The 23,790-nt window shown below is 45.9% G+C and overlaps 1 protein-coding gene across 1 annotated transcript; it reads left to right on the forward strand.

The window, feature by feature from the left end:
* The first annotated feature begins 240 nt into the window (after positions 1-240).
* Positions 241-22,930, forward strand: TH (tyrosine hydroxylase). The gene is made up of 13 exons (XM_038139678.1): positions 241-341; positions 4,716-4,919; positions 7,805-7,979; positions 8,796-8,884; positions 9,100-9,167; positions 10,892-10,942; positions 11,743-11,888; positions 12,239-12,374; positions 12,507-12,576; positions 12,854-12,910; positions 13,488-13,583; positions 13,747-13,880; positions 16,155-22,930. Exons 1-13 carry the CDS (start codon positions 252-254, stop codon positions 16,312-16,314), a joined length of 1,476 nt encoding a protein of 491 aa, XP_037995606.1. The 5' UTR covers positions 241-251; the 3' UTR covers positions 16,315-22,930.
* Positions 22,931-23,790: the final 860 nt, after the last annotated feature.

A 23,790-nucleotide genomic window follows, 5' to 3' on the forward strand; every position in this document is an offset into this window, starting at 1 on the left:
GTGGGGGATTGTCTGGTCTGAGAAGGCAGGGTGTCTGCAATCTTTGTAGCGATTAGATTTAATGGGACAGACACGTTTCTCTCCTTCACATCCCCTCCTCCTCTCAGCCCGAGGGGGAGAAAGGAGGGAGGTGGTGATGGGGAGGTGGCAGGGGAAGAGAAGATTTGAAAGAGTCTTTGACGTCAGCCCTGCCCTATAAAAAGCTGGCAAGGAGCTGGAAAGCAGACAGCAGAGCTCGTGGAAGAGCAAAGATGCCAACCCCGAACATCTCCACCTCTGCAGCCAAAGGTTTCCGCAGGGCGGTGTCGGAGCTGGACTCCAAGCAAGCCGAGGCCATCATGGTAAGACAACCCTACTCCACTTCTTTCCCTCCCCCTCCAAAAACCACAGCCTCTTCCATAGCTATAGGCAGAGGCAGGCAAGGATAGATGAACCAACACTTTGTTTGTGGGACTTCCCCGACATGGGCATGTCCAGGCTCCAGGCTGGCAAAGGGAAATTACTCCAACAGTTCTCTCTACATACTGGTACATGTGAAATGAAAACATTTAAGCGGGTGGAAACCTGAAATAATGAAACCACCTCAACAAAAAGTAAGGTGAATAGCCCACAGACCTAAGGTAAGAACAGCAAGGAATCCCCCTGTGAAAGGCAATTTGAAGATCTTAACTATTACCAGGTTTCAAGGCATTAAACTGCAGAGATTTCACTTGTTTTAGGATAATAAAAAAAGTGGGGCTTTCCTTTCAGATAGTACACAAGGCACAGGCAGTTTAACTTGTTTGTTCATGGCTGCTGTATCCAGTTTATCTCCCAGAACATCCTTCTCCCATTTCTGTTCCCAGTCCTTGATGTGTTCCCAGCCCTGTGTTCAGCCCAGGGAAAGCTCCTGCACACACCAGCTCTGAATGTGTCAGGGAAAGCAGAGGAGTGTCAAGTGTCTTTAGGAAGCCAAGCCTGGCCAACCCATCAGACTTGCTGTAGCGACAGGGACATTTCAGCTCTTAGTTTTGAAGCCTTGCCAGGCAGGATGAGCTTGAAGACTCCCAATATAGGACGGTCCTGTGGGACAAAGAGGTGGATAGGCAGCAGGTGACAATGCAGGAGCCAGAGCAGCCAGTGGCAATGGGTGCACCAGGAGGGGACCTTAGGAATAGAGATGGGTGAGGTAGCAGATATGTTTGGCAGATGTCTGCAGTGTGACTCCAGCAGGTCACTTTCAGAGCTCCCCATTTCTCTCCCTTATACCTGCTGCCTTTTTTGCCCACTCTCCTCTTAACCCTGTGCAATGCTCTGCCTCACTTAAATCAACCACTGCAATGGCAGAAGGGTGTTTTGGACAGTGGAGTTTGCTGGAAAAGAAGGGAAACATTTAGGAAACAAGGAGGTAAGCTTGCTTTCTCTAATAAATGGAAATCAGGGAAGGCTTCCCTCTCCCGCAGTCCTTTTCATTCCACAAAATAATGAACACTCAAGTGCTTCTTGAAAATCTGATATTTTCCAGGCAACTTGTAAAATCAGTATTTGAGATGCTCAGTGTCTGGAGAAGCGAAGAGTGTTTGGTTATTGCACCCCCTGGGGTGCTGCTCTGTGTTTTATGAAAAAATGGACCACTGAACACAGGGGCCAGGGGAGCTCATGTTCAACAAGTGGGCTGACAAGAGTGAGGCAACCTGCTTGGGGTGAGCGGCTCCTCCAGCCTGGAGGGTACATAAAACCTTGGCCTGTGATTGTTTTTGAATGAAAATTTTCAGAAAAGGGAAAATAAATAAAATTAAAACTTTGCCCTGTGAGGATTGCTCTGAGAGTTGGATGCATGAAAAGCTCTTTGCTCTCACCTCAGAGCACAGATGATCTCCACAACCCTGCCTCCTGCCAGGCAAGAGGCATGACTCTGCATTTGTATGTGACATGGCATGTCCCTGGCCCTCGTGTTGTCACTGTGACAGTGGGTGATCTGCCCCACAGCCATCACCCACCATCACATCACCTCCAGCAGCTCTGAGGTGTTCCCCTGCCAGGGGAACTGCAAACTGGTGGGAAAATCCTTTGCAATCCCAGAACTTCTCTACACCAGCAGGTGTTTTACGTGTCAGCTGGGGCAGACAAACTTTAAACTCTGTAGAAAAATCTTTGGTTAGGTATTAATTTTTTCTGCTGCTAATAGTTTTTGCAAGAGACCCTGCATCTGTAGCTGGGGCAGAGTTTGGTTACAGAGCCAGACAGGAGACAGCCATTGGAGCCAAAAAAGCAGCAAAAAACCCCCAGGAAAGCAGGGGTGGGAGATTATGTCCCCAGTCTTTACAATCCTTCCTAATTGCTGAAAATAATGAGCTGGGGGTGAAAAAAAGCAACAAAATAGCTCAGAACACAGTATTTTTAATGACAGCATGCAGGCTGGGCACTCTGACTTGCAGCAAATTCGAGGAAGGAAAAATGAACAAACCTTTCGTAAGAGGTGCGAACTACCCTTCAGAAGAGGTGAATGAGTCAGGCCTGGTTAGGCAAATAAATGCTTTGCAAAATCAAATTACTCTTCTCGCTGTAGCCAGATATGCACTCAGGGAGGGAGTCTGCAAGGCAATTCAGAAATATCACATAATGGTGCCTTTGGAAGAAAGGAAGGCATTTATCAAGAGATCAGTTTGGTTATTACATATGCCACATTCCTAATTTCCAGCAAAAGGAGAAAAAAGCCCAATGAGCATAAATGTGAGGGGCAGATTTGAGGACAGTGAGGTGGGGAACATGCAGCCAGGCAGCCTCAGCTGGCAGAGGAGGCAGCAGGCAGGCAGATTCCTCCCAGCCCTTTTCTCCCAAGAAAAATTCAGCCTTTTTCTGCTTTGTTTTGATATTTTTTCCAATTTACTCACTTAAACAATGCCATCGTGCAGCTATGAAACTTCCAGGATGCCTTGACAGGAACCAAAGCCCCCACTCCTGCCTGCCAGAGGCCACCCAGCCCCAGCACATGTGTGGGACTGGTTGAGTCTGCTTCTCCTGGTGCAGCTCTCCAGTCACCCAACGCTGGCATTTTAAACCCCACCCAGCTGGATTTTAACCTGGTTTGCATCCTAAATATGGGGGTCTAATTTCCCTCCTCTGCCCTTCTCCAACCCAGAAGTAAAATCCTGCTGCACCTCGGGGCACAGTGTGACAAAGCACCCTTGGGTAAAGCACTGCCTGGCTTGCAGCTCATTTTCTGTGGCTGGCACAGGGCACAGTTTGCCCTGCTTATTGCAGGCACCTTAAAGCAAACACCAGCTTAGCTTGAAACACTGCAGCGACGGAAAACACACAGTCAGAGCTGAGCACATGCTCACAAGATTTTTAAAGTTACTGAGGTCACTTGTTAGATGTCTGCTCTCTTTGGGCAGAATACCACCAATTCAGACAAGCAGCAGCATGCACTTATTTGTTAGAAGGTGTTTTTCTGTGCCCTGAGGAATAAAAGGGGAATCTGGAAATATAATTTTGGAGGGGTATCTCTACTGAAACGGGAGCAGATAGAGGTGTGGGCTGGTGCCTCGATGTGCTGAGTTTTTGAGGCTGCATTTAAAGTGTCAGCTTTACACTGCTAAAGCATCCACGAGGATTCTGACAGGAAACATGAGTTACTGATAGTGGGCTTTGAAAATCAGAGAGAAAATAAACTTAGTAGTTAGTCAGGCTGTCTTGTTAAAAGGAAAACACTCCTAATTTTCACAAGGTAGGGAAAGCACTGCTTAGTTAGTATAGTAACGCGTTCTAAATATTTTCAGTGTAATCACAGGGAAAACTGCAGTCAGTCCCCCTCTGTGTCCTTCTTCAGTACTGCCAAGGTTTCTTTTAGCAAGCTCTGTAGTTTTGTCATCTGGCTTGGGTCTTGAACACACAAAACTGGAACCAGATGCATTGTCTCTGAATAGAAAACTGGTTGTAAAAAGACCAAGAACAAATAAGTTGGTATATGAGCTATTTGTATAACAAAAGAAACAGCAGTGATTGAAATAGCTCACTATAAGTATAAACAGGTGTCCTGACATGACCTCAGGCACAGAGTTGCATTTTAGGTTCAATTCCAAGTAAGAGAAATCTGCAGGAGTTTGTTCAGACAAAACAAATCTACAGATAAGTGGGAGGAATTTATTTTCTGGGGTACACGGTTGTGGTTTCAATTACACTTCAATGGATAAGCATCCACTTAATGTCAAAAGTAAATGTCACATTGGATCCTGGGAGCAGTTTTGCTAAGCTGCCCTGCTAATACACCTGCAAACAGTTCCTGTTTCCCGGCCAAGCCACAGCTGTGAGCTTCACCTGTCTCTCACAAAGTATCTTTTCTCAGGTGACCTCAGGTTTATCTGATGTCACTCCACTTGAGTTCATCAGACACCTGAAAACCACATAAGATTGTTTCTGGGGTTTGGTTTTTTCAGAGGATATTGAAAACTGTTGCTAGTGGAGGTGAGGGAAGAAGCCCACTCACCAGGTATGCTAAAAAATATTTTACACAGGTTTTTTTTTCCCCACCAAAGCTCCACATTTCTGAAATTTCAATTCTAAAACCTCAGTCCTCATGAGCAGATCTTTCTCTACAAAGCCAGGCAAGTCAGTCCAGGCTTTCCCTGCTTCCTCTGCTGACACATACCAGTCACATCTCATCCAGCTGCTGGGAATGCCTCTGATCTCCTCCTCTGTGTGAGCAGTGTTATTTATTTCTGTTCTGCCCTCAGTCTCCACGCTTCATTGGAAGACGTCAAAGCCTCATTGAAGATGCCAGGAAGGAAAGAGAGGCTGCAGCTGCAGCCACTGATGCTGCAGAGTCCACAGAGACCATTGTATTTGAGGAGAAGGATGGGAGAGCCATGCTGAACCTCTTCTTCATGCTCAAGGGAGCCAAGACTTCACCGCTGTCCCGTGTCCTTAAGGTTTTTGAGGTGAGTACCTAACCTGTTGTGTGGTACTCAAGGAACACACTCCAGGTTTCACGACTGGGCTGTGAGAAGCGTCACTTGAGTGTAATAAAGAAGCCTCTGACTAGGTCTGCCTACGTCAAATTATCAGTTAATTGTCTGGTATCTCTGACGTCATGCTTTGCTCATGGCCTAGTGTGTCCTCACTTGCCATCACTAAGAAGGAGGCGTACCTCTGTTTTGCAGTGCTGTTCAGCTCTGTTCAGCTCTTAATTTTGCTTAATTATTTTCAGTTTCACACTCGAGTCCACACCCTTATGGTTTGCAGTGTACTCTGACAGCCCTCCCCGCTGCTCAACACTTCAGGCACAGGGCTCTGATCCCACATTCAAAGCAAGCTGTGTGCCCTGCCTGTCTACAGACCAAACTCGCCTCGCTTGTGGGTCATTACCACACTGGTCCTTCGTCAAATAGTTACAGAAACAACTTTGGCCTGGGTGTAAAACTGGCATATTGATTTCAAAATTACCTCTCTACTTCAAGGATTATTCTGATTCGTATGTTAAAGGTTCTGTTGGTTCCCCTCAAGAGATGCATCCTGTCTATGCCTTTAATACCAAGGAAAACTGGTAACTGAGCTTCTTCCCCCTAGCCAGCAATGTAACGTTGCATTATATAGGATCTCAGTGCCATGAATGGAAAGACTGAGATAAGTGCTGCCTATTTAAACAGTAATCCAAGCATGACAGCTTGCATTCATGCAGTGTGTTTTCATCCAGAATGACTCAAAAGTGTTTTGCAAACTGAGGTTCTGAGATGTGTTTTATCTATGGTAGTTTAATTTCATTGACTTCAGTGGTGAGAGGAGAGGACAATTTGTTCCTCTTAATCAGTCACATGGCTTGAAAGGGGCCTCTGGAGGTCTCTGGTCCAGCCTCCTGCTCAGAGCATGTCCAGTCCCAGTAGGTGTTTTGGGGCTATGTACACTATACAGAAAACCTGCTACTTAAAAACTGTAAACATACAAAAAGTGTGTTTGGAGGATGAGTATTTCCCTGGAATTGTAGGGCATTCTAGCTATTCATTGCCCATTTGGTATTACCTCTGATAATCTTATGAAAAACGTTTAGATCTTCAGCAATTACAATTCCTCTGCGAGGACTGTTGAAAGAGAAGCTGTTTTCCAGGCAATATATGGTTCTTGTCTCAAGACTGAAAGTACCTTTATGACAAAATTTTCAGACAAAAACCATGTGTTGCGATGACTGGGGTCTCCTTCTCAGAACACACAGATGCCAGATAAAGCATGACAAATCCGTCAGTGGAACATTCAACAGGCTGCTCAGTGGGTATGAAACAGATGTGCAAGCTCTTGTACTTGGAAGAGTTTATGTTATACTGCATTTAAACTCTGTAATTTAAACAATTTTTAAAACATCAAGCGAGAAGCTGTGGCAGCTTATGTTCAAATACTGTTTGTTTCTTCCTGGAGCAAAAAAAGCTCTTTGAGCTTGTCACAGAGAGAGCTTTAAATATAATAAAAAGACAAGCATGTCAAGTCCCAGCAGAGGAAGATTCATTTCCCAGATCCCTCTGGCAATGCAGGTACAAGATATGAAAGCAGACGGGCATAATGACATTTACCTCATCATGAACCAGGCTGCAGGGAAGCTGGTTTCACTCTTCTGTATGTGTTACATGCAGCTGAAGCATAGGTAATGCAATCACGGCTGTCAGATTAATGCAAAGGTATCGATTGTTGAGGGGACAATGTAATAGTGAAGTTGGTAGGTACATTAAAAAACACCACCCTAAATTTAATTTACCTGTGGCATCGAATCTGTTCCTTCTCATCTTTCTGCCTCCGATTAACAACAGAAATCATGTCCCTTCCTCTATCAAAGGTCCTGCGGGAACTTTGGGAAGGTTGGGTCATTGCCTAGCGCCTTGGGCTTGTACTGCCACTTTTCACCGAGCTAAAGAAAATACCCACAAACCTACCAGGGCCCTTTGCGAGACTACAGGCATCATTGTGCCTCCTCATCCCGCGGGGGAGCTCAGTTCCTACAGCGAGCCCGAAGGACGGCAGCGCTGGCAGCGCTCGCAGAGCAGCGCGGGTGCGGGCGAGCCGCGGCGGCCCCGGCGTTCAGCACCACGGCCAGCGCCGGCCCGCCCGAGCCGCGGGACCCCGCCGGAGCCGCAGCCCCGCCGAACGCACACCGCTCGGGAGGGGCTGGGCTGGGAAAACGGCGCCCTGCCGCATCAACTCCTTCTCTTGGTCTTCTTTGCCATGGTGGAAGTCTTCTGTTGGTAGCTATTGAGCGGCCTCGGTGTTTGTGCAGAAGGAGAAAATGTGGAATCAACGGGTGTGTTTGTACGGGAGGGAGGTGAAGAAAAGGGCGGCATGAAGAAAACAACAAGAAGGAATCCGTCCCAGACTGGGATTGTTCCTCCTGGAAAAGAGAAGGCTTCTGGGTGACCGAATTGCAGCCCTGTAATAACTGAAGGGGGTCTGGGGGAAGGATGGAGAGGGACTTTTTACAAAAGCACGTAGTGTCAGGACAGGGGGGGGCAGATTCAAACTGAAAGAGAGTAGGCTTAGGTCAGATAGTAGGAAAAAATTGTTTACTGTGAGGATGATGAGGCACTGAAATAGGTCACCCAGAGCTGTGGATGCCTGGGAGTGTTAAAAGTCTGGTTGGATGGAGCTCTGAGCAACCTGGTCTGTGAAATTTGTCCCTGTCCATAGCAGGGAGGTTGGAATGAGACAATGTTTAAGGCCCCTTCCAACCCAAACCATTCTATAAATCTGTGTCCATATGGACATCTTTGGGTAGTACCAGAAGGTGTTTCAAATGTTCTTACTGTTGTTGGTTTTTTTTTTCTTCTTCCTTTCCATGTCTCAAAAGACATTTGAAGCTAAAATTCACCACCTGGAGACCAGGCTTAGCCGAAAGCCCCGAGAAGGGATCGCTGAGCTGGAATACTTTGTGCGCTGTGAAGTCCACAGCTCTGACCTCAACACTTTCATTAGCTCCATCAAGAGGGTAGCAGAAGATGTGAGGACCACTAAGGAAGACAAATGTAAGGAAACGTTTTACAAACATTTTCACTCGTGCTGAGAGGCTGAGATCTCCCTGTGGAAACAGGGCGGAGGCTTTGTTATTCCCAGGAAAGGGGAAGGGCTGCTGTGTGCTGAATTTGAGCAAACCAGAAGGAACTGCCTCTGGGATACCTGAATCCTGAAAGTAATTTCCCTCCTTGTCCTTTTCTCAACAGACTCCATTGTTCATAGCCCATTCTTCTGGTAAAAGATTGAAAAAAATTGAAATAGGAGATTGAATTTCATGCTTTGCTCACACCTCTCCTCAAGAGTTCTCCATCCCTACTCCAGCATTTTGTATTATAAATACAATGGTATTGTATTTTGTATTATTAATACTACAAAGTAGTTTCGTACCTATGTGTTAGGACCTCTGTACAGATTCCAGCTCTAATCTACAAAACACTTCCTGTGCCATCCTTTTCTGGAGATAGGATGATTATTGTAGAATAATATTGTAGGAGACTATCCCTAGAGAACTGTGACCAGCAGGATCTCTGGGTGTTTTTTAATGTGAATCACTCAGTAAAATCAAATTTTCATCTTCTTTAATTTTGCCACAAAATATTCTGCTGAGAGATGGGCAAGGAAGTAATGACATGGAGATCATGGCATTAGACATGACTTTAGGAAAAGAGCACTGAGATTGTGAAACTGCTGCCTGGAAGTAGCTGTGCCATGTTGTATGTGTGCATCTGGTACACCAGACCAGGTGTATCTTATTCAGCCTCAGAGCCCCTTCTCTTTAGGGGATCTTCCCTTCTGCAGACAGACTGTCACTTTCTCTCTCCCCATAGTTCACTGGTTTCCCAGAAGAATCTGCGAACTGGACAAGTGCCACCATTTGGTCACCAAGTTTGACCCTGACTTGGATCTGGATCACCCGGTGAGTCAGTGTGTGTGTGCACCGGGTCGCACTGAACTCCTGAGCTGTCCCACAGAAGCAGGGAGCTGAGAGCACCCATCAGTGCAGCTGATCAGGGGACTGGAGTGCCACTGCCACCTTGAGAGATGTCTCTCCAGCCAGTGGTGAGTTTTCCTGGGTGAGAAACTTTAGCGACTGATTAAAAGTCCTGTCTCTGTTCCTGTTTGTCACCACAGGGCTACTCTGACCAAGTATATCGGCAGAGAAGGAAATCAATAGCAGAGATTGCTTTTCACTATAAGCAGTAAGTCTCCTTCCTAACATTCATGCGGGGATAATGACATGTCAGTGAACCTATTGGGAAGTCATTGTGCTAACTGTATGACACTTCTCTTCCTTTATGTTTTGTCTCCCCATTCAGCCTTTCCAGCTCCTTTTGTGTCTCTCTTCTCTCTTTGCATTCCAGTTTCTCTTTAATTAAAAAATATCTGTTGTCATTAATTCATACATTGGTAAGAATATAGTAGGAATAAACCTCCTGCATAACAAAAGCCAGATATATATCCATCAGACCTCAAACTTCATTTGGAAATGTAGCATCTCTTTAGAATGGCATCTAGTTTTGACTTCAGTGTTTCAAGTACTGAAAAAGATACCCATGCCCAGAAAATTTGTTCCAAAGGTTCATTATCCTTGTTGTGAAAAAAACATGGGTTTTATTTCTAAGCTGGAGTTCAATAGCTTTAGCTTTTACCCAGTGGATCACACATGCCTTTCATCTATTAGATAAAATACTGCTATCAGATTTTTTTCTTTTTGCCATGAGGGTATTTATAGGCTAAATTATTCTCCTCCTAACTCTGCTAAATTAAATAGATTCCAGTAATGTTCTCATCATTGTCTTATATAGATTTAAGACTAGGATTGTTCTCTTACTTAATGCTTCCATTCTGATCCATGCAGTGATAGCACTCAGCGTGTTCACTACAACATCACACAGAGTCTGATATTCAGTTAGGTTTGTAAAATCCTCCCTAGATCCTATTCAGTGACACTGCCTTTCACCATAGCATTCTCTCTCTGAGCAGGACTTTAAGTGCTGAAAGCAGACTACAGAAATTATATGGGTCACCTGTTTGAGCTACCCCTGCAACTGGTGCAGTCCCAGCAAGGGTTTCTGCTCTTGGTTCTCGTGTACTTTGCCCACTTGAAGCCCAGAATATGGACACTGATGGTTTTATCCTGTTCAAATACTAAACACATAGAACGTCACGGTGCCAGAAGAAGAGTCCCAAGTGACACAGGATTAAATACTGTCCTAAGATGAGGCACCAATTTAAGAGGTCTTCTCTAACATCTCACCTGCTGGTCAACATTTATGAGCCACTGTGTAGCATCCCTTCAGGCATCCCTTCAGGAACTGTGCTTTACAATATATAAAGATCTTATTTGTCCAAACACAGAAAAGAAAGATTTAGGAAATGCAATTGCTAACTATGATGAGAAAAAGCAAATTTGTCATTTCATCAATGCCCATTTACATCAATGTTGAAATTTTCTTTCCCTGCCATCCTTACCTTTATTGACAATATATTTTTCTGCAGGTCAAATGAATTTAGTTTTCCTCATTAGCTGCTTTTATTTCCCAGCCACCAGTTCATACTTGGAGCCATCAGCTCCCTGAAGTTCAGACATATGAAATGAATTTATTTTCACACACAAAGTCTTTCAATTTTTTCCAGAGAAACCCATTTTTTTCCCCCGATAAATATTACACCTACTAAACTCTGGCTCATCCCTTGTTCATTCATAATCTCTGACCAGACTCATGCTTTTCTTTGCATCTGTGTATTTGTTGTACCTGTACAAATGACCCAGTACTAAAGCTTTTTCTTTCCTGGCACCCCCTTGTTTGGTTTTTAAAGAAGATTTAAGAAATCATACAGAGCTTCTCCAAAGTGCTTCCTTCTCCTAGGGAAGAGGAGCCTGGCTGGGGCTCTGCTCAGTAATGCTGCCTTTGCCTTGCAGTGGGGACCCGATCCCTCACGTGGAATACACGGCGGAGGAGACAGCTACCTGGTGAGTGCTGATTTCATTATTAGTGCTGATTTCATTATTAGTGCTGATTTCTCTAGTACTGCTTCACTGCTAAAAGCTGGGAATCGAAACCCAAACATTTAGGGCATGACCTCTTGAAAAATGTATCAGAATGCAAGCATCCTACACATCCCGCTTGTTTTTTATAACAAGCCTTAATGGCCTCCAGGAGTTTCCTCCATAGAAGCCTCCTCCCAGAGCAAGGTGGATAATTTGGAGCCCCACTTCTCTAAGGGTCCTGACTCAGTAGCAGCCTCCAAACAAAGAGCAGCCATCACAGCTGCAGGAAGAAGTGTGAGACCCATGGTAAATATCTGTGTGGTACCTCACTGGCCTCACTTAGGAAAGCACTCCCTTTGAATGTGATTTTTTTCCAGGAGTGTTGCTGCAGGAGTGTTTCTGAAAACAAGGCCAGCTTATATGAGCTGAGTACACAGGCTTCTCCACAAGGTCACCTGGTTCTATTGACTGTCTTCACAGTGCAACTTCAGGAGTTAACCTACTGGGAATATTTTAATTCCAGCTAATACCTTTCATACAGTCTTCTGACCTCCAAGTCAGAAATAGGTCTGTGCAGACACAGCTGCTGCCTTTGCAGGTTCATTTGAACGTGAGTCTGTGTGCTTACATACCTCTATCAGTGTGCAGAGACACAGACTTAGGTGGACAAAGGCAAAAGGACACGCAGCCTAAAGACATGAGTCCCTGATAGTGCGTAGCCAGAGTGCAGGAGAGGACTGGACACATTAACCACTGAATGTCTGCCACCTCTCCTCCTGAAGGAAGGAGGTGTACAGCACCCTGAAGAGCTTGTACCCCACCCATGCCTGCAAGGAGTACCTTGACGCTTTCAGTCTACTGGAGAAATTCTGTGGCTACAATGAGAACAACATCCCTCAGCTGGAGGAGGTGTCCCGCTTCCTGAAAGGTGGGTATGAGCCCGGGGGACCCAGATTCAGGGTCTGCCAGCGGGGGCAGCTGCAGATGGGAAGTCTGAACCCAAAGGAGTGGTGAGTGAGCTGAGATTTAGGAGGGGAGCTGGTGCCTTGTGCATTGCTCACAGAGGACAGAGGTAGAGCCCAAGTGGTGGGGCCCGCAGCTAAACACAGCGGGCTGTGGCTGAAGGGCAAGCCCGTGGTCAAATGATCCCACTGTGCACCTGAAGAGCGGGTGTTGTTCCTAGGAAGAACAGATAGGTTAGGCTGGTGTAGCCCTTTAGCTTCCAGCGCAGGGGGCAGTGGCACAGCCCGTGGGCACAGTGGGTGTGTGCTGTTTCAGAGAGGACCGGCTTCCAGCTCCGGCCGGTGGCCGGCCTGCTCTCAGCACGGGACTTCCTGGCCAGCCTGGCCTTCCGCGTCTTCCAGTGCACGCAGTACATCCGCCACGCGTCCTCGCCCATGCACTCCCCTGAGCCGTGAGTATCGCCCGGCCCACGGCCCCCCTGCCCGCAAAGTGCCAGCTGGCCAGCAGTCACCCTTTTCCCCCCACAGACACACTCTGTCTGCTGCTGACTGGGTTTTCCTCCTTTCCCCCCTCCCCTCGGCAGGGATTGCTGTCACGAGCTGCTGGGGCATGTCCCGATGCTGGCTGACAAGACATTTGCCCAGTTCTCTCAGGTAAGGTGCTATCTGCTTTCTCTCCCTGAGAGGTGGGAATCCAAACCCCGGTGTTGCCACCTAAACCTTTCTTGCTCTTATTAACCATGAGTTCTATGATGGACCAAGACCCTAATACTGGCTCTGCAACAAGGTGGTTTTAGTCTGATCATGATGAAGTCCCAGCAGATGCCTGGCACTGCAGGGCAGCAATATGTGTGATCTTGAGCCAATAAAACAGAACACCAATGTCTAAGGCCCTCAGTCCTGATGTTTGTCCCTTCCCTTCTCTTCCTAGGACATTGGGCTGGCGTCTCTGGGAGCAACTGATGAAGAAATTGAGAAACTAGCAACAGTAAGTTTTCCCCTTTGCTGGATGGGTGGCACAACACCTCCAGCAGTGCCTCTGTGGTATCCAGGGGACTGGTCCACTCTAGTATTCCAAGATTTGCAGGCTCAGAGCTCCCACCCAAGCTGCCCCATGCTCTTTTCATGATGACTGTGCAGAGCAGAGATCAGTTAAACAGCAGAGCTCGCTTGCACATTAACCCAATTTTCTCGGGCACCAGTACTATCACCAAGCATCGTATTTCCAACAGCAGCACTGCTGGGACTCTTTGGGATGGGATTAAATGACATCTGCTTCCTTTGGCACACCCTCAGCAAGGTGACCTGTCCTGCCCCAAGGACACCAAACAGCAGCATCTCACAGCAGATGGAACAAGCCCAGGGACAGACTCCGTCCTGGTGTAGCAGCAACTTAGTTTAGCACTTTCCCCTGAAAACAAAGTGTGGAGAGGGGACAAAGAGGCAGGTGCCTGTTCCTTTAAACAACCCCAGACCCTGGCCGTGATTTAAGGGGCTGAGAAGTGACAGAGAGATTAGGATGAGGAGCTGTGTCCCTCAGGAATTTTTCTTTTTTCTTTTCACAGCTTTACTGGTTTACAGTGGAGTTTGGGCTCTGCAGACAGAATGGAATAGTCAAAGCCTACGGAGCCGGGCTCCTCTCTTCCTATGGGGAGCTCATAGTAAGTCCCACCATAACCTGCCTCTGCTCTAGACCCTGTAGAGGAAAACCCCTCCTGCTTCTGCACAATGACTTTCCTCAGTCTGTTCTCCACCTTTGCCTACCCCTTATGTGCTCTCCAGTCTCCTTAGTTTCACGCTGGATTTTTTCTGCCGCGTTCACAGCACTCCTTGTCAGATGAACCAGAGGTGCGGGACTTCGACCCTGATGCTGCAGCTGTTCAGCCCTACCAGGACCAGAACTACCAGCCTGTTTATTTTGTGTCTGAGAGCTTCACTGATGCCAAAAATAAATTGAGGTAGGACTGGGCAATGAGAGAGACCCAAACAATAGGAGATTAAGATGTTATCTATTGAAATAGGGCTTGACATCATGGCTGCTTTCAGTCTGAGTTCTCAGAAGTGCTCTGAAAACTTTGATCAGGTCTTCCAAAGTAAAGCAGTTCTCCAGATCCTACAGGGAACATGCTTGACATTAATAGATCTGTCCAGGGGAAAAAATTAACTTCTGCCACCCAGGCTTGTTAACATGCGTTACTGGACTCCAGATACCATCCCGCCATGGTAATTGGGTTTCCCAAACCCTTGAGACTGCAAACAGGATGGTGAGGGTCAGCTCTACCCACAGACATCTGTTCAGAAGAGCATTTTTTTGGTCATACCCAGAATTGCCCACAGGAGGAGAGCTCAGTCCTTCGACTGCTTTGATTGACAGAGGAAAACTTTGCCTATACCACTTTTATCCTCACTTAGGAAAGAGACAGGATGAGGCGAACATGACGTACATGACTTTACAGTTCCTGCAAGAGGGGTATTTAATATAAATAACGTGGTGAGGACTGCTATATTTCAACTTCTGCTTTTATTACCCTCACTTGCACTGTTCATACAACCTGGAGTCCAGCTGCTCAAAAGCAAGCACCGGGGGAGCCCATGCTCACACAAACACACACACACACACTAGGCTACTTTAAAAAACCCCAACTGCTGCCCTAATGAGTCATTTCCTTGCATTTAGAAAGGGAAAATACACCACATACACAGCCAAGATTAGGCTAGAGGGTCTTGACGGTGACAAGCACTGTAAATTATCCTCTTTAAGGAGCTCAGAGACCACACAGATGCTGCTCTGTGAGGTGGAAACATTAAAGCATCATCTCTTTTGCATTGCTGGCAGCTGCCACCACGGGCCTAACTATCAGTGTTTTTCCTGGGGAAAAGCCTCTTTTCTCAGAAAGGACACACTCCCCCAGTGCCCTTCCAAGCAGCCATGCTGTATCTAGTTGCTTCCAAAGGTGTCAAGTGAGCACACCCATTTTGGAAGGCAGGTTTCTAGCCATTAGCAGCTGCGTTGCGAGCCATCGCTGTGGCTGCTGACATTAACAAGAGAGGTGAGCAGGACTTTGCCAGGCAGAACTGAGAGGAACCACATCTTTTAGGAGGAGGACAACGTGGGTATGCAGGAGCCTCCTTTGTTTATGTTTTTTCGATTGTTTTCCTGCAATGGCATGGCAGCTCCCTGCCAGCGCCAGCCTGAGCCTTGGACCGTGTTTGCCCTCGGCCCTCTGTGCTGTGTTTTCCTCCAGATCCCTCCATTTCCGGCCTAGCCACGATGTACCAGCTGGAGGAACATCTGTCTCCATCTGGGAAAGGGCTGCGCTGCCCCGAGCGCGGCGCCGGAGCAGAGCCGCGGTAGCCACAAGAGGGTAGCCTAAGCTAAGCAATCCAGGAGCGAAAGGGTGAAGCCTCCGCACAGGACAGGAGCACGCCTCTTGTTGGCGCTGTTTGTCCCCTCATGTTCCCAAGCCTTCCCAGCGTGAGACTGCAGCCATAGACACCTAACTATAGATTTTCAGCTCCATAGCCACGAAACCCCCAAACGAAAAAAACCCTGTCTTGTCAAGCATGTAAATCTTAGTGCTGGAAGTGAATGTGGGCGACTTTGAGGCAACCCTACCCTTGATTTGCTTTCACTTGACCACATACTTCTCCATTAGTAAAACAGCAACACGGTCTTGCTCTGGAGAGATATCAGGTAGAGTCAAGCTCATCACTGAGATTCAGGCTGCATTTGGCTTTGGGTACAGCAGGGCAGCTTTGCTGAAGCGCAAGGCTCTGGTGACTCTATTCTCATGCTCTAGCTCAGGTCTGAGCCACTGCCTGTCAAGTCTATCCTTAGTATGCCAGACAGCTAGTTCCCCCCTCCCCAAGCAGAGATTAGTCAATAAATGCATGTCAGAAAGGATTTAGTAATATACTACGATAATACCTCAGGCTTTCCCTGCAATTAGCTTCTAAATCTCCTTGGCCGTTCTGAAAAAGGAATTGCAGCGGAGGATGCCTGGCAATGGCCATGGAGGTGACCAGTTTGTGCCCTCCTGAGAGCCCCAGTCAAACTCATGGTGTTCCTTGACAAACGGAAGGGATCTCAACTACTGCCCTGGTGGAGCTGGAAAGGTGGAAATTCTGCCTAAAGGAGGCATTAACCTGCGGTGATCTTCCTGGGTAGATGGTGATGAGTTGGAGGGAGGACTCCTCCCCTGTACCCACCCTTCTGCGCCCTTCCCTTGCAGGAGCTACGCGGCGCACATCAAGCGGCCCTTCTCGGTGAAATACGAGCCCTACACCCACAGCATCGAGCTCCTGGACAGCCCCCAGATGATCGGCCACTCCCTGGAGAGCGTAAGGGATGAGCTTCACTCGCTGATTAACGCCCTCAATGTTATCAGTTAATACAAGAACTGAGCCATTTCCGTCCCCTCCCAGCCCCCCAGGCGCCCACCCTGCCCTCACCTGGCTCCCAAGGTGATCATTCCTCCCTGTCTTCTCCAAACATCGGCACTGCTGCCTGTCACCACGCGACCCCAACAGCTTCCCACTTTTGTACGTAGGGCCGGCTCGGAGGAGGGCAGCGGGACGCACCCAAGGCCTGCTGGCTTTTTGGGTAGCTTTTCCATCGACTGCTGCAAGAGGCTTAGCAGATAGGAAAAAAAAAAAAAAGCATGGCCAAGCTAAAAAGTTGAATTCAAGAGCTGTGTGCTAAGCTCCTGGGTGCAAGGAAGAGGAGAAAAATCTACTGTATTTAAAAAAGAAAAAGAGAGAAGCAATAATTTTTTTTTAATTGCAATTTGAGAGAAAAATTTAATCTGCCTTTTTTTTTTTAATCCCCAAAGCAACTCCATGAGTCTTGTTCTTAGTTATCCTAATATATCCTATCACCTGATGTAGCTCAGGTGTGTGACTAATGCTACTGCTGGCCATTTCCAAGGAAGGTAAACATCTGGTTAGGATGCTCAAACCCAGTTTCATGCAGTTTTCAGTGTAGATATTAATGGCTTGATCTGACCCAAAGCTCTTGGTGTTCCTCCCCCTGCTTTTGCCCTTCTTATCTTCTTGCAGGCTGTCTCATAACTTAGCGGTTTGCTCAGAAGTTTGGCCCAAGGTTATGCAGCTGTGCAGTATCAGAGCTGGGCTTGGGATGTGTGGAGGCTGCTAAACAGCTGTGGGGGACAGTGAAGGGGAATTACACAGAGTTGTTTGCATGATCATTTATAACGTTTCTGTGTCGACTTTTGCCGTCCTTATCCACGATATATGATTTTTATAATTTCCTCTTTAAAGAACTGCAAGACTTGGCAGTGAAGTTTTGGCTATTAACACGGCTAACATTTTTCTCCAGTGTTACTTCTACTGTGGCTCAGTCATAATAGTTTACAATCCATTACTCTTTATTCCATTTCAGACCTCCACCTATATGTGCTTTAAGCCCAGTTCTCTCAAATTTTAACTCCTTAGCTACTGATGGCACTTAGTCTCCTGCCTGCTTCAATCTCTCCTTTCTGTTTCTTTTCTTATTTGACTCTTCCTCCTAAATTCCTCCTAAATTGCTTAAAAGGCCATTACTGAAATCAGCAGTTTGACACCAGGGCTAGCTGCTTTTCCTCAAGCTATTCCTTCTCTTTGGATTTTTCTGTAAACCGATAAAACTACTGAGTTAATTCAGTTATTGTGATTTTAGAGCCCTTTTTCCAAAGCTGCAGCTATGATTTCCCAATCTGGGTGGATCCAGATCATGAGCTGTAACTCTCAAGGCTCCCTTAAGAGCTGTAACAATTTTTCATTTGGGTTCTTCAGATATTACTATTAGATTAAGTAGCTGGAGCAAGCTATGCAAGACTAAGTCAGGCTAGGCCACAGTTTAGTATCTACCCATGAAAATCTTACTGGTGACTTCAGTAAAACAGACTAAAAAAAGAAAAACAAACAAACAAACAAAACCAACCAAACAAAAAAAGGAAACAAACAGGCAAGCTATAACAATTTTGTCTGTATAGTTAATGCAGGGGTTATGATCTAGTTAACAAGAGCAGTGCCACTTTGCTGATCTTCAGGTTGCTGTTTCTCCTCTCCTTTGGTACTGTCCAGCTGCTGGCTTGCTGCCCATGAAAGCAGCAGGGATGCTCCAAACCCTGCAGCAATGCCAGGCTCCTGATCAGGACCGGGCAGAGAATCTCTCTGTGGAGGCATTTGCTCTCCCGAACCGTAAAGGTCTGAAGGTAATCATCTCTAGGTATCCAAAGCACTTCACAGTCATTATCTGCCTTCTTAAATACCTAAAATTAATGCAATTTGTAAAAAGACCAAACTCGTTAATATGGAGTGATAAGCCAATTTAGAAATCCTTGCAACTGCAGGAGACCTCAACTCCTCTGCCTTGCCTTGGATTTTGCATTGCTGCTCCCTGACTCTGTCAGCTGCTGCTTTTTTGAGGAGCTGTAGTAAAATTTGCTGCAAAATCTGTAAAATCTGTCCTGCACAAATAGCAAATAAGCAAGACTTGCAGCATAGTCCAGTCCCATGAGTATGCAAGCACACAAACAGATGTGCTGCAGCTGGGGGAAGGTGAGCACCAGGAGGGTTGCACTCCCTTGCTTTTGGGACACGAGGCTGAGCTGGGGCAGGCTCTGAGTGCAGGGGCCACGGCTACCCAGGTGCCAGAGGCCCCTCTTTGAGCCATTTTCAGTGTCTCTGTTCTTCACAAATTCGTGACAAATTCCAGAATTTTTTAGCCCCTTATGGAGACATCTGAAAACATGAACCTGTTTGTATTTACTACCACCCTCACCTATTTAATATCTTAGAGGATTTATCTTATTAGTAACTTAATAGGTCCCCTTCCACTTTGTCTCTAAGCCTTGTTCCCTTTTATCTGCTTTCAAATACATTATTTGGCTCCTTATTTCATAAGCCATATAGGAATTGGATCATTGCTCTCTCATTTTACACATTTTTCTCATGTTGCTTCTTCTACCAGAGCATTGCTTTCTTCTTTATCTTGCCATAGTATTTTAGGCTCTTAGACATAGAGCCACTAAGAGACAGGCTATCCAAACAAAATATGGTAGAGTTGCAAACCTATCCCTAATCTATCACTGCTTTTAAAGCTACTGATAGCAAGGCTAACTTTTTAGCCCACAATTTTGGATATTGTCCTACAATTGTCTTTAGATTCCTTTTAATAGTTCAACTCATTTCTGGGAGATTGCAGGTGGTAGGCTTTATACAGTACTTGCTTAATCCCCAGGCTAGTTATTAGGACTTGAATTCCTCACTTAAAACCTCCCCCTTCTCAAGCCTCCACTCTGTTCATCTTATCCCGTCTCAGGTGCTGTTCTGCACCTCTGAACGATTTTCTGTAACAGCATTGTTACAGTTCCAGCAGCTGTATTCCTTTTAGGTGGAAGAACCTCAGCCTGCCCAGGAAAGGTATTTATTGTGGCAAACAGATACTGATTGTGACATTGGGGTGATCCCTTGGCAGTATTTGTCACAGTCTTTAGCTTAGCCAATGCAGTAGTGTTGGCAGCTTTCTTTTACTAACCCACTTTTGCACACCTTACGCAGTTTTTATTCATGTCCTATGTTTCTTACTTCATTTGAGGCTGAGTATAAACTCCTTGCACTCTTTTTAGAGTACCCTACACTTTTTACTGTAGCTCATTATGACAATTACCTTAGACAATTACTTAGCTCATAATGAGCTACATAAAGAAGTGTAGGATGCTCTTATTCAACTGGCCACACTATTCATCCCATCTTTTTTTTAGCTGACACCTGATTGGGACTGCAGTAAACAAAGTTTGAGTTAATTTATCTACTTGCTCACTGAATTGCTTCTCAGTATTGCTTGTAGTCTTCACAGTACTTTAACATCCTTTACATATATTTTATTCCCTCTCTCCCTCTAAGCTTGTAAAATAGAACTCCTGTTTTCTTCACAGGTGTCCCATCATGTGCTTGCCATTGCTCTTCTCCCCATTATGCAACCATTATTTTTTTCTACTACCAGACAGTAGCTGTCTGTAGAGAGATGTTGGTAGAAGGGTTTGTCATCTACTCACAGCCTGTAAGTTCCTTGGCATGATCCTTTCCTTAATTTTCCCACTATTTGTTCCCTCATTCCACTGATAGGAGTCTCTTGGGTTATTTTTCCTCTTTGATCGAATGTAGCACTCCCATGAGTGTGCAATACCTTTGGTTCATTCCTGGTTTCTATTCAAAGGATATCCACATTAATATCCATTTCTTCCCTTTGTGTGTAAGAGCAGAGTAGGAGCAGACTGGGGTACAACTGCACTATTGAGGGGAAAAGCCTCAAACTCCATCACAGCCCAGACTGCCTCTAACCAGGTTTTCTCATGGCCAAGGAAATTTTGGTCCAGCCACTGGAGAGGACTCATATGCTACTGGTATCCATTTTCCTCCTCTATTTCTCTGTAACAGCACTGCTCCCACTGTATCAGCTCGTGTTGAAATTCTTGTTATTAATAACTTTCCCTTAACTGAGAATTTGAGTGCAGAAGCTTTTCAAGCAGCTTCTTTCATGTCAGATAAAGCACTGTCTTGGTCTTTGCTCCAGCTCCCTCCCTGATTCTTTTCCTGTCATTTCCATAACGCTCTGCTGCTATTAGCAAAGATGGATACACTGCCATAAGATACTAGCACTGCTATAGATATGCTGCCATAAGAAATTAAATTCTCCCAGCACTCTTCACAGTTGGGATTGATTAGTGGGAGTATTTATTTCACAGAAAGCTTAACCTTTCTATCATTTTTCCATCTTCTTGTTTCACCAGTTTCAGAGTCCAGGCATTTAACTTGAGGTTATTTTAATTGTGCCATATTCAAGCTGACATTAAATACTCTTTGGTCTATTAATTTTAAAACTCAGCTGCATCTCTCTTGTACCTCTTCTTCTGTAGCTGCAATTCCCCGAATATCATCACATAAGGCAATCTCTTTTCTTTGTCCCCCACAAACATCATTCAATCCCTTTGCTCACACGAGCATGTGCAGCAGGGCAGGTGCTCGGCCCTGTGGGATGCAAATAAAGGTATCTTGTTTGTCTCTTAATGTGAAAGCAGCTCTGTCAATTGCTTCTTCCCCTGCATTTTGCCATATGGAAGCTTAGTGTGAATCGTGGGGGTGCATTTGTGCCACTACCTCTCCTAATTCATCCACTGTCCAAGGAGCCTGACTCAGCCTCAGGGCTGCCAGGGACCCTGGAGATACCTGCTCTGCTGGGAGTGGTTGCTTGGTACATGGTATCAGGTCCTGCTGCTGCTCATGTCCATGACATTCAAGCAGGGCCCCTATCCGTTTATTACAGACTCTCCATCTCCTCGAGCCTATGGACTGGTCATGATTGTGCCAGTTGATCCTTGTCTTACCATCCTGCTGGGCAACTTGATTAAATGCCCATAGTGGCAAGATTAAAGGTTTATCAAGGAGGTGCCCAATGTACAATGGATAAAAACTGGTGGAGCACACACTCTAATCAATTTACCAATTTACCACTTAATCCCCATTTAATTCTGAATATAAGCTGTTTCTCTACTGTTGTGCTTCCTTTCAGTGCCTTCATATCTGCAGCTACCTGCCTTGGGGTAATTTTTTTTTCATTTTAACAGCTGCAACAGTTTGATCTGCCATACTCATCTACCCTGGGACAGCATTTGAAGTCTTTGTGGGATAGACTGCTATTCTCAACTTCTCTTTCTTTTCCCATTTGCCCATGTCATCCTTGAAATCATCTTCCTGTGATGGCTCCCGATTCAGTTCTCTACACCACTTTCTGGAACTCCAGCAGTTATTTTTAATTTTTGCATCCCAATCTGCTTTTGCAAGTGTCTAATTTTAGCTTTGCATTTACTATGATCAGGTCCCTTTTGAGCTCTCCCTTGCTCCAGGGCGAACCACTGCACTATATATGTTAATCACCCTCCTTAGTTCTGTAGTTTTTCCTTCTCTTTTTCTAAATTCATCTGATTCTCTAATTGCCATCGCACGTCCTTATTGCCTTTTTGGGCCACTAGATGGTATTCCTTTTCTAAAGACAAGCTTATTTCAAGTCACTGGACAGACCCTTTCAAAACACAATTTTCCCACTGAAGCAGCTGATGTTCTGGTGTTGCCTTGGTATAGATGATTGCTGTTTCCCGTAACAGTCCCATTAATAGAAGCGGTGAATCCTTGAGTCTCTTTTCATCCACTCTCTCATATCAGGAAACATTTGGTCTCTATCACCCATCGGCTTCCTGTGGGCTAGAGAGGCGCCCGCAGCCCCTGCTGTAATCTCTGATATTGTTGGGATTTCCTGCAGCCCTTCAGTATTCCTGGTTTTAGGCTTTTTCATGAGTTGTCTTGGATTTTTCCCATGCTTTCAGTTTTGTCTTAAGGTACCCCTCAAGCATTGTGCACAAGACTGGTTACGTTTGTAGAGTTGCTTTGAATGAGGTCACAGAATCACAGAATGGTTTGGGTTCCAACCCCCTACCATGGGCAGGGAGCCTTCCGCTAGACCAGGTTACTCAGAGCTCCATGCTGCTTGGCCTCAAGATCACTCAGAGAAAAAGACTCTGAGGATCTACCCAGTCACACCCTTCACCAAAAGATGTTATGAATTCCCTTTTCCTGACCGTGGAGCGGATTAGTAGGATTGTGTGGCTGCTTAGAGCAAAGCACGAGCTCATGTCCTTTGGGTGTGTCATGGGATCCTTCACACCGTTCCCCCGGGCCTCACCAAACGTGACTGCAAGCTCTATAGAAAGTGACTGGGGAAAACCAAAGTGATCGGTCAGCCCAGGTTAAACCCTCCCCTGGAAGGAGCATGGGCTGGCAAGGGAGGAAGAAGGGGGAAAAGCCTTCCTCAGAGCCAGGCCCCACCACCCCTCTGGTGTGTGCCTGTCTCAGTGCCTCGCTGAGCGGTCTCACTGTTGTTGCTGCTGCTGCTGCTGTGGGTGGATCTGTCTGTCTGTCTCTCTGTGTAAAGAAATATGAAACAGAATTATTTTTCATTTTGGAATCGTGCTGCTGCTCACATGATATTAAGAATAAAAAAAATATATTTCTGGTCTAGCATCCTGAGTTTGACTCTTGAATCCTTCTGCTGTCCAGATTCAGGTCGGCTGCCTTGCCTGCGGGCAGTATCCAAAATCCGGCCTGGGGCACGTTGTGGTGGAAGACCTGCAACTTGCACTCGTGCAAAATGTTTATTTGGAGGTGGAAAATGCTTTGCAGACGAGATGATCTAAGCCTTTCTTTGGCAGGATATTACCAATTGCACAATTATGCATGAAACAGTAGTTGGGAGGTCTCTTTTAAACAGTGAAACACCAGGGAACTTGCCTTCACCAAATACATTTTGTCCCAGCATTTCTCACTATTTCTGTGTCTGCTGCATCCAAGTGGATGGGGTACAGGATGCCCAGGAATTGGGATGCAAGTCCAGAGACCAGAAGATATGCCCAATCGCTTAAGTGTTTCCTACTCCAGAGTTATCCTCAGTTAAAGGAAACTAATTCCTGCAAGCTTGGCTTTTGCATGAAAGCCAGACCCTTTCTGTTGTTAAAATCCCTTCCAGAATCATGCACAGAGGTGGATTAATATATTGCCAGCACAGATCTGGGCCATGCATCCAGGCACCCCAGCGCACTCTGAGAGGGAGTTTCCTAATTTAGGACTTGTAAGGATACCCTGTATCTTCAGAGTGCTCGTTAAAGTGTTACAGCTGTAATGAATTCATCTTCATTACATGCTTGGGAGGTAGAGGAGTACTCTTGTCCCTGTAAAAAGCTGACAGATAAAAGGAGGCAGAGAATCAGAGACTCAGACTAGGCACAGAGCCGGAAAAGTAATTACATGCCTAAA

The sequence above is a fragment of the Motacilla alba genome, chromosome 5, assembly GCF_015832195.1.
Source record: "Motacilla alba alba isolate MOTALB_02 chromosome 5, Motacilla_alba_V1.0_pri, whole genome shotgun sequence".
Lineage (NCBI taxonomy): Eukaryota > Metazoa > Chordata > Aves > Passeriformes > Motacillidae > Motacilla > Motacilla alba.

What these genes read in the sequence shown, in the direction of transcription:
- TH (XM_038139678.1), top strand. Translation starts at nt 252, where the DNA reads ATGCCAACCCCGAACATCTCCACCTCTGCAGCCAAAGGTTTCCGCAGG. An exon ending in GACCACTAAGGAAGACAAAT is followed by an intron (nt 7,980 to 8,795) that starts GTAAGGAAACGT and finishes CTCTCCCCATAG; the next exon opens with TTCACTGGTTTCCCAGAAGA. An exon ending in CCCATGCACTCCCCTGAGCC is followed by an intron (nt 12,375 to 12,506) that starts GTGAGTATCGCC and finishes TCCCCTCGGCAG; the next exon opens with GGATTGCTGTCACGAGCTGC.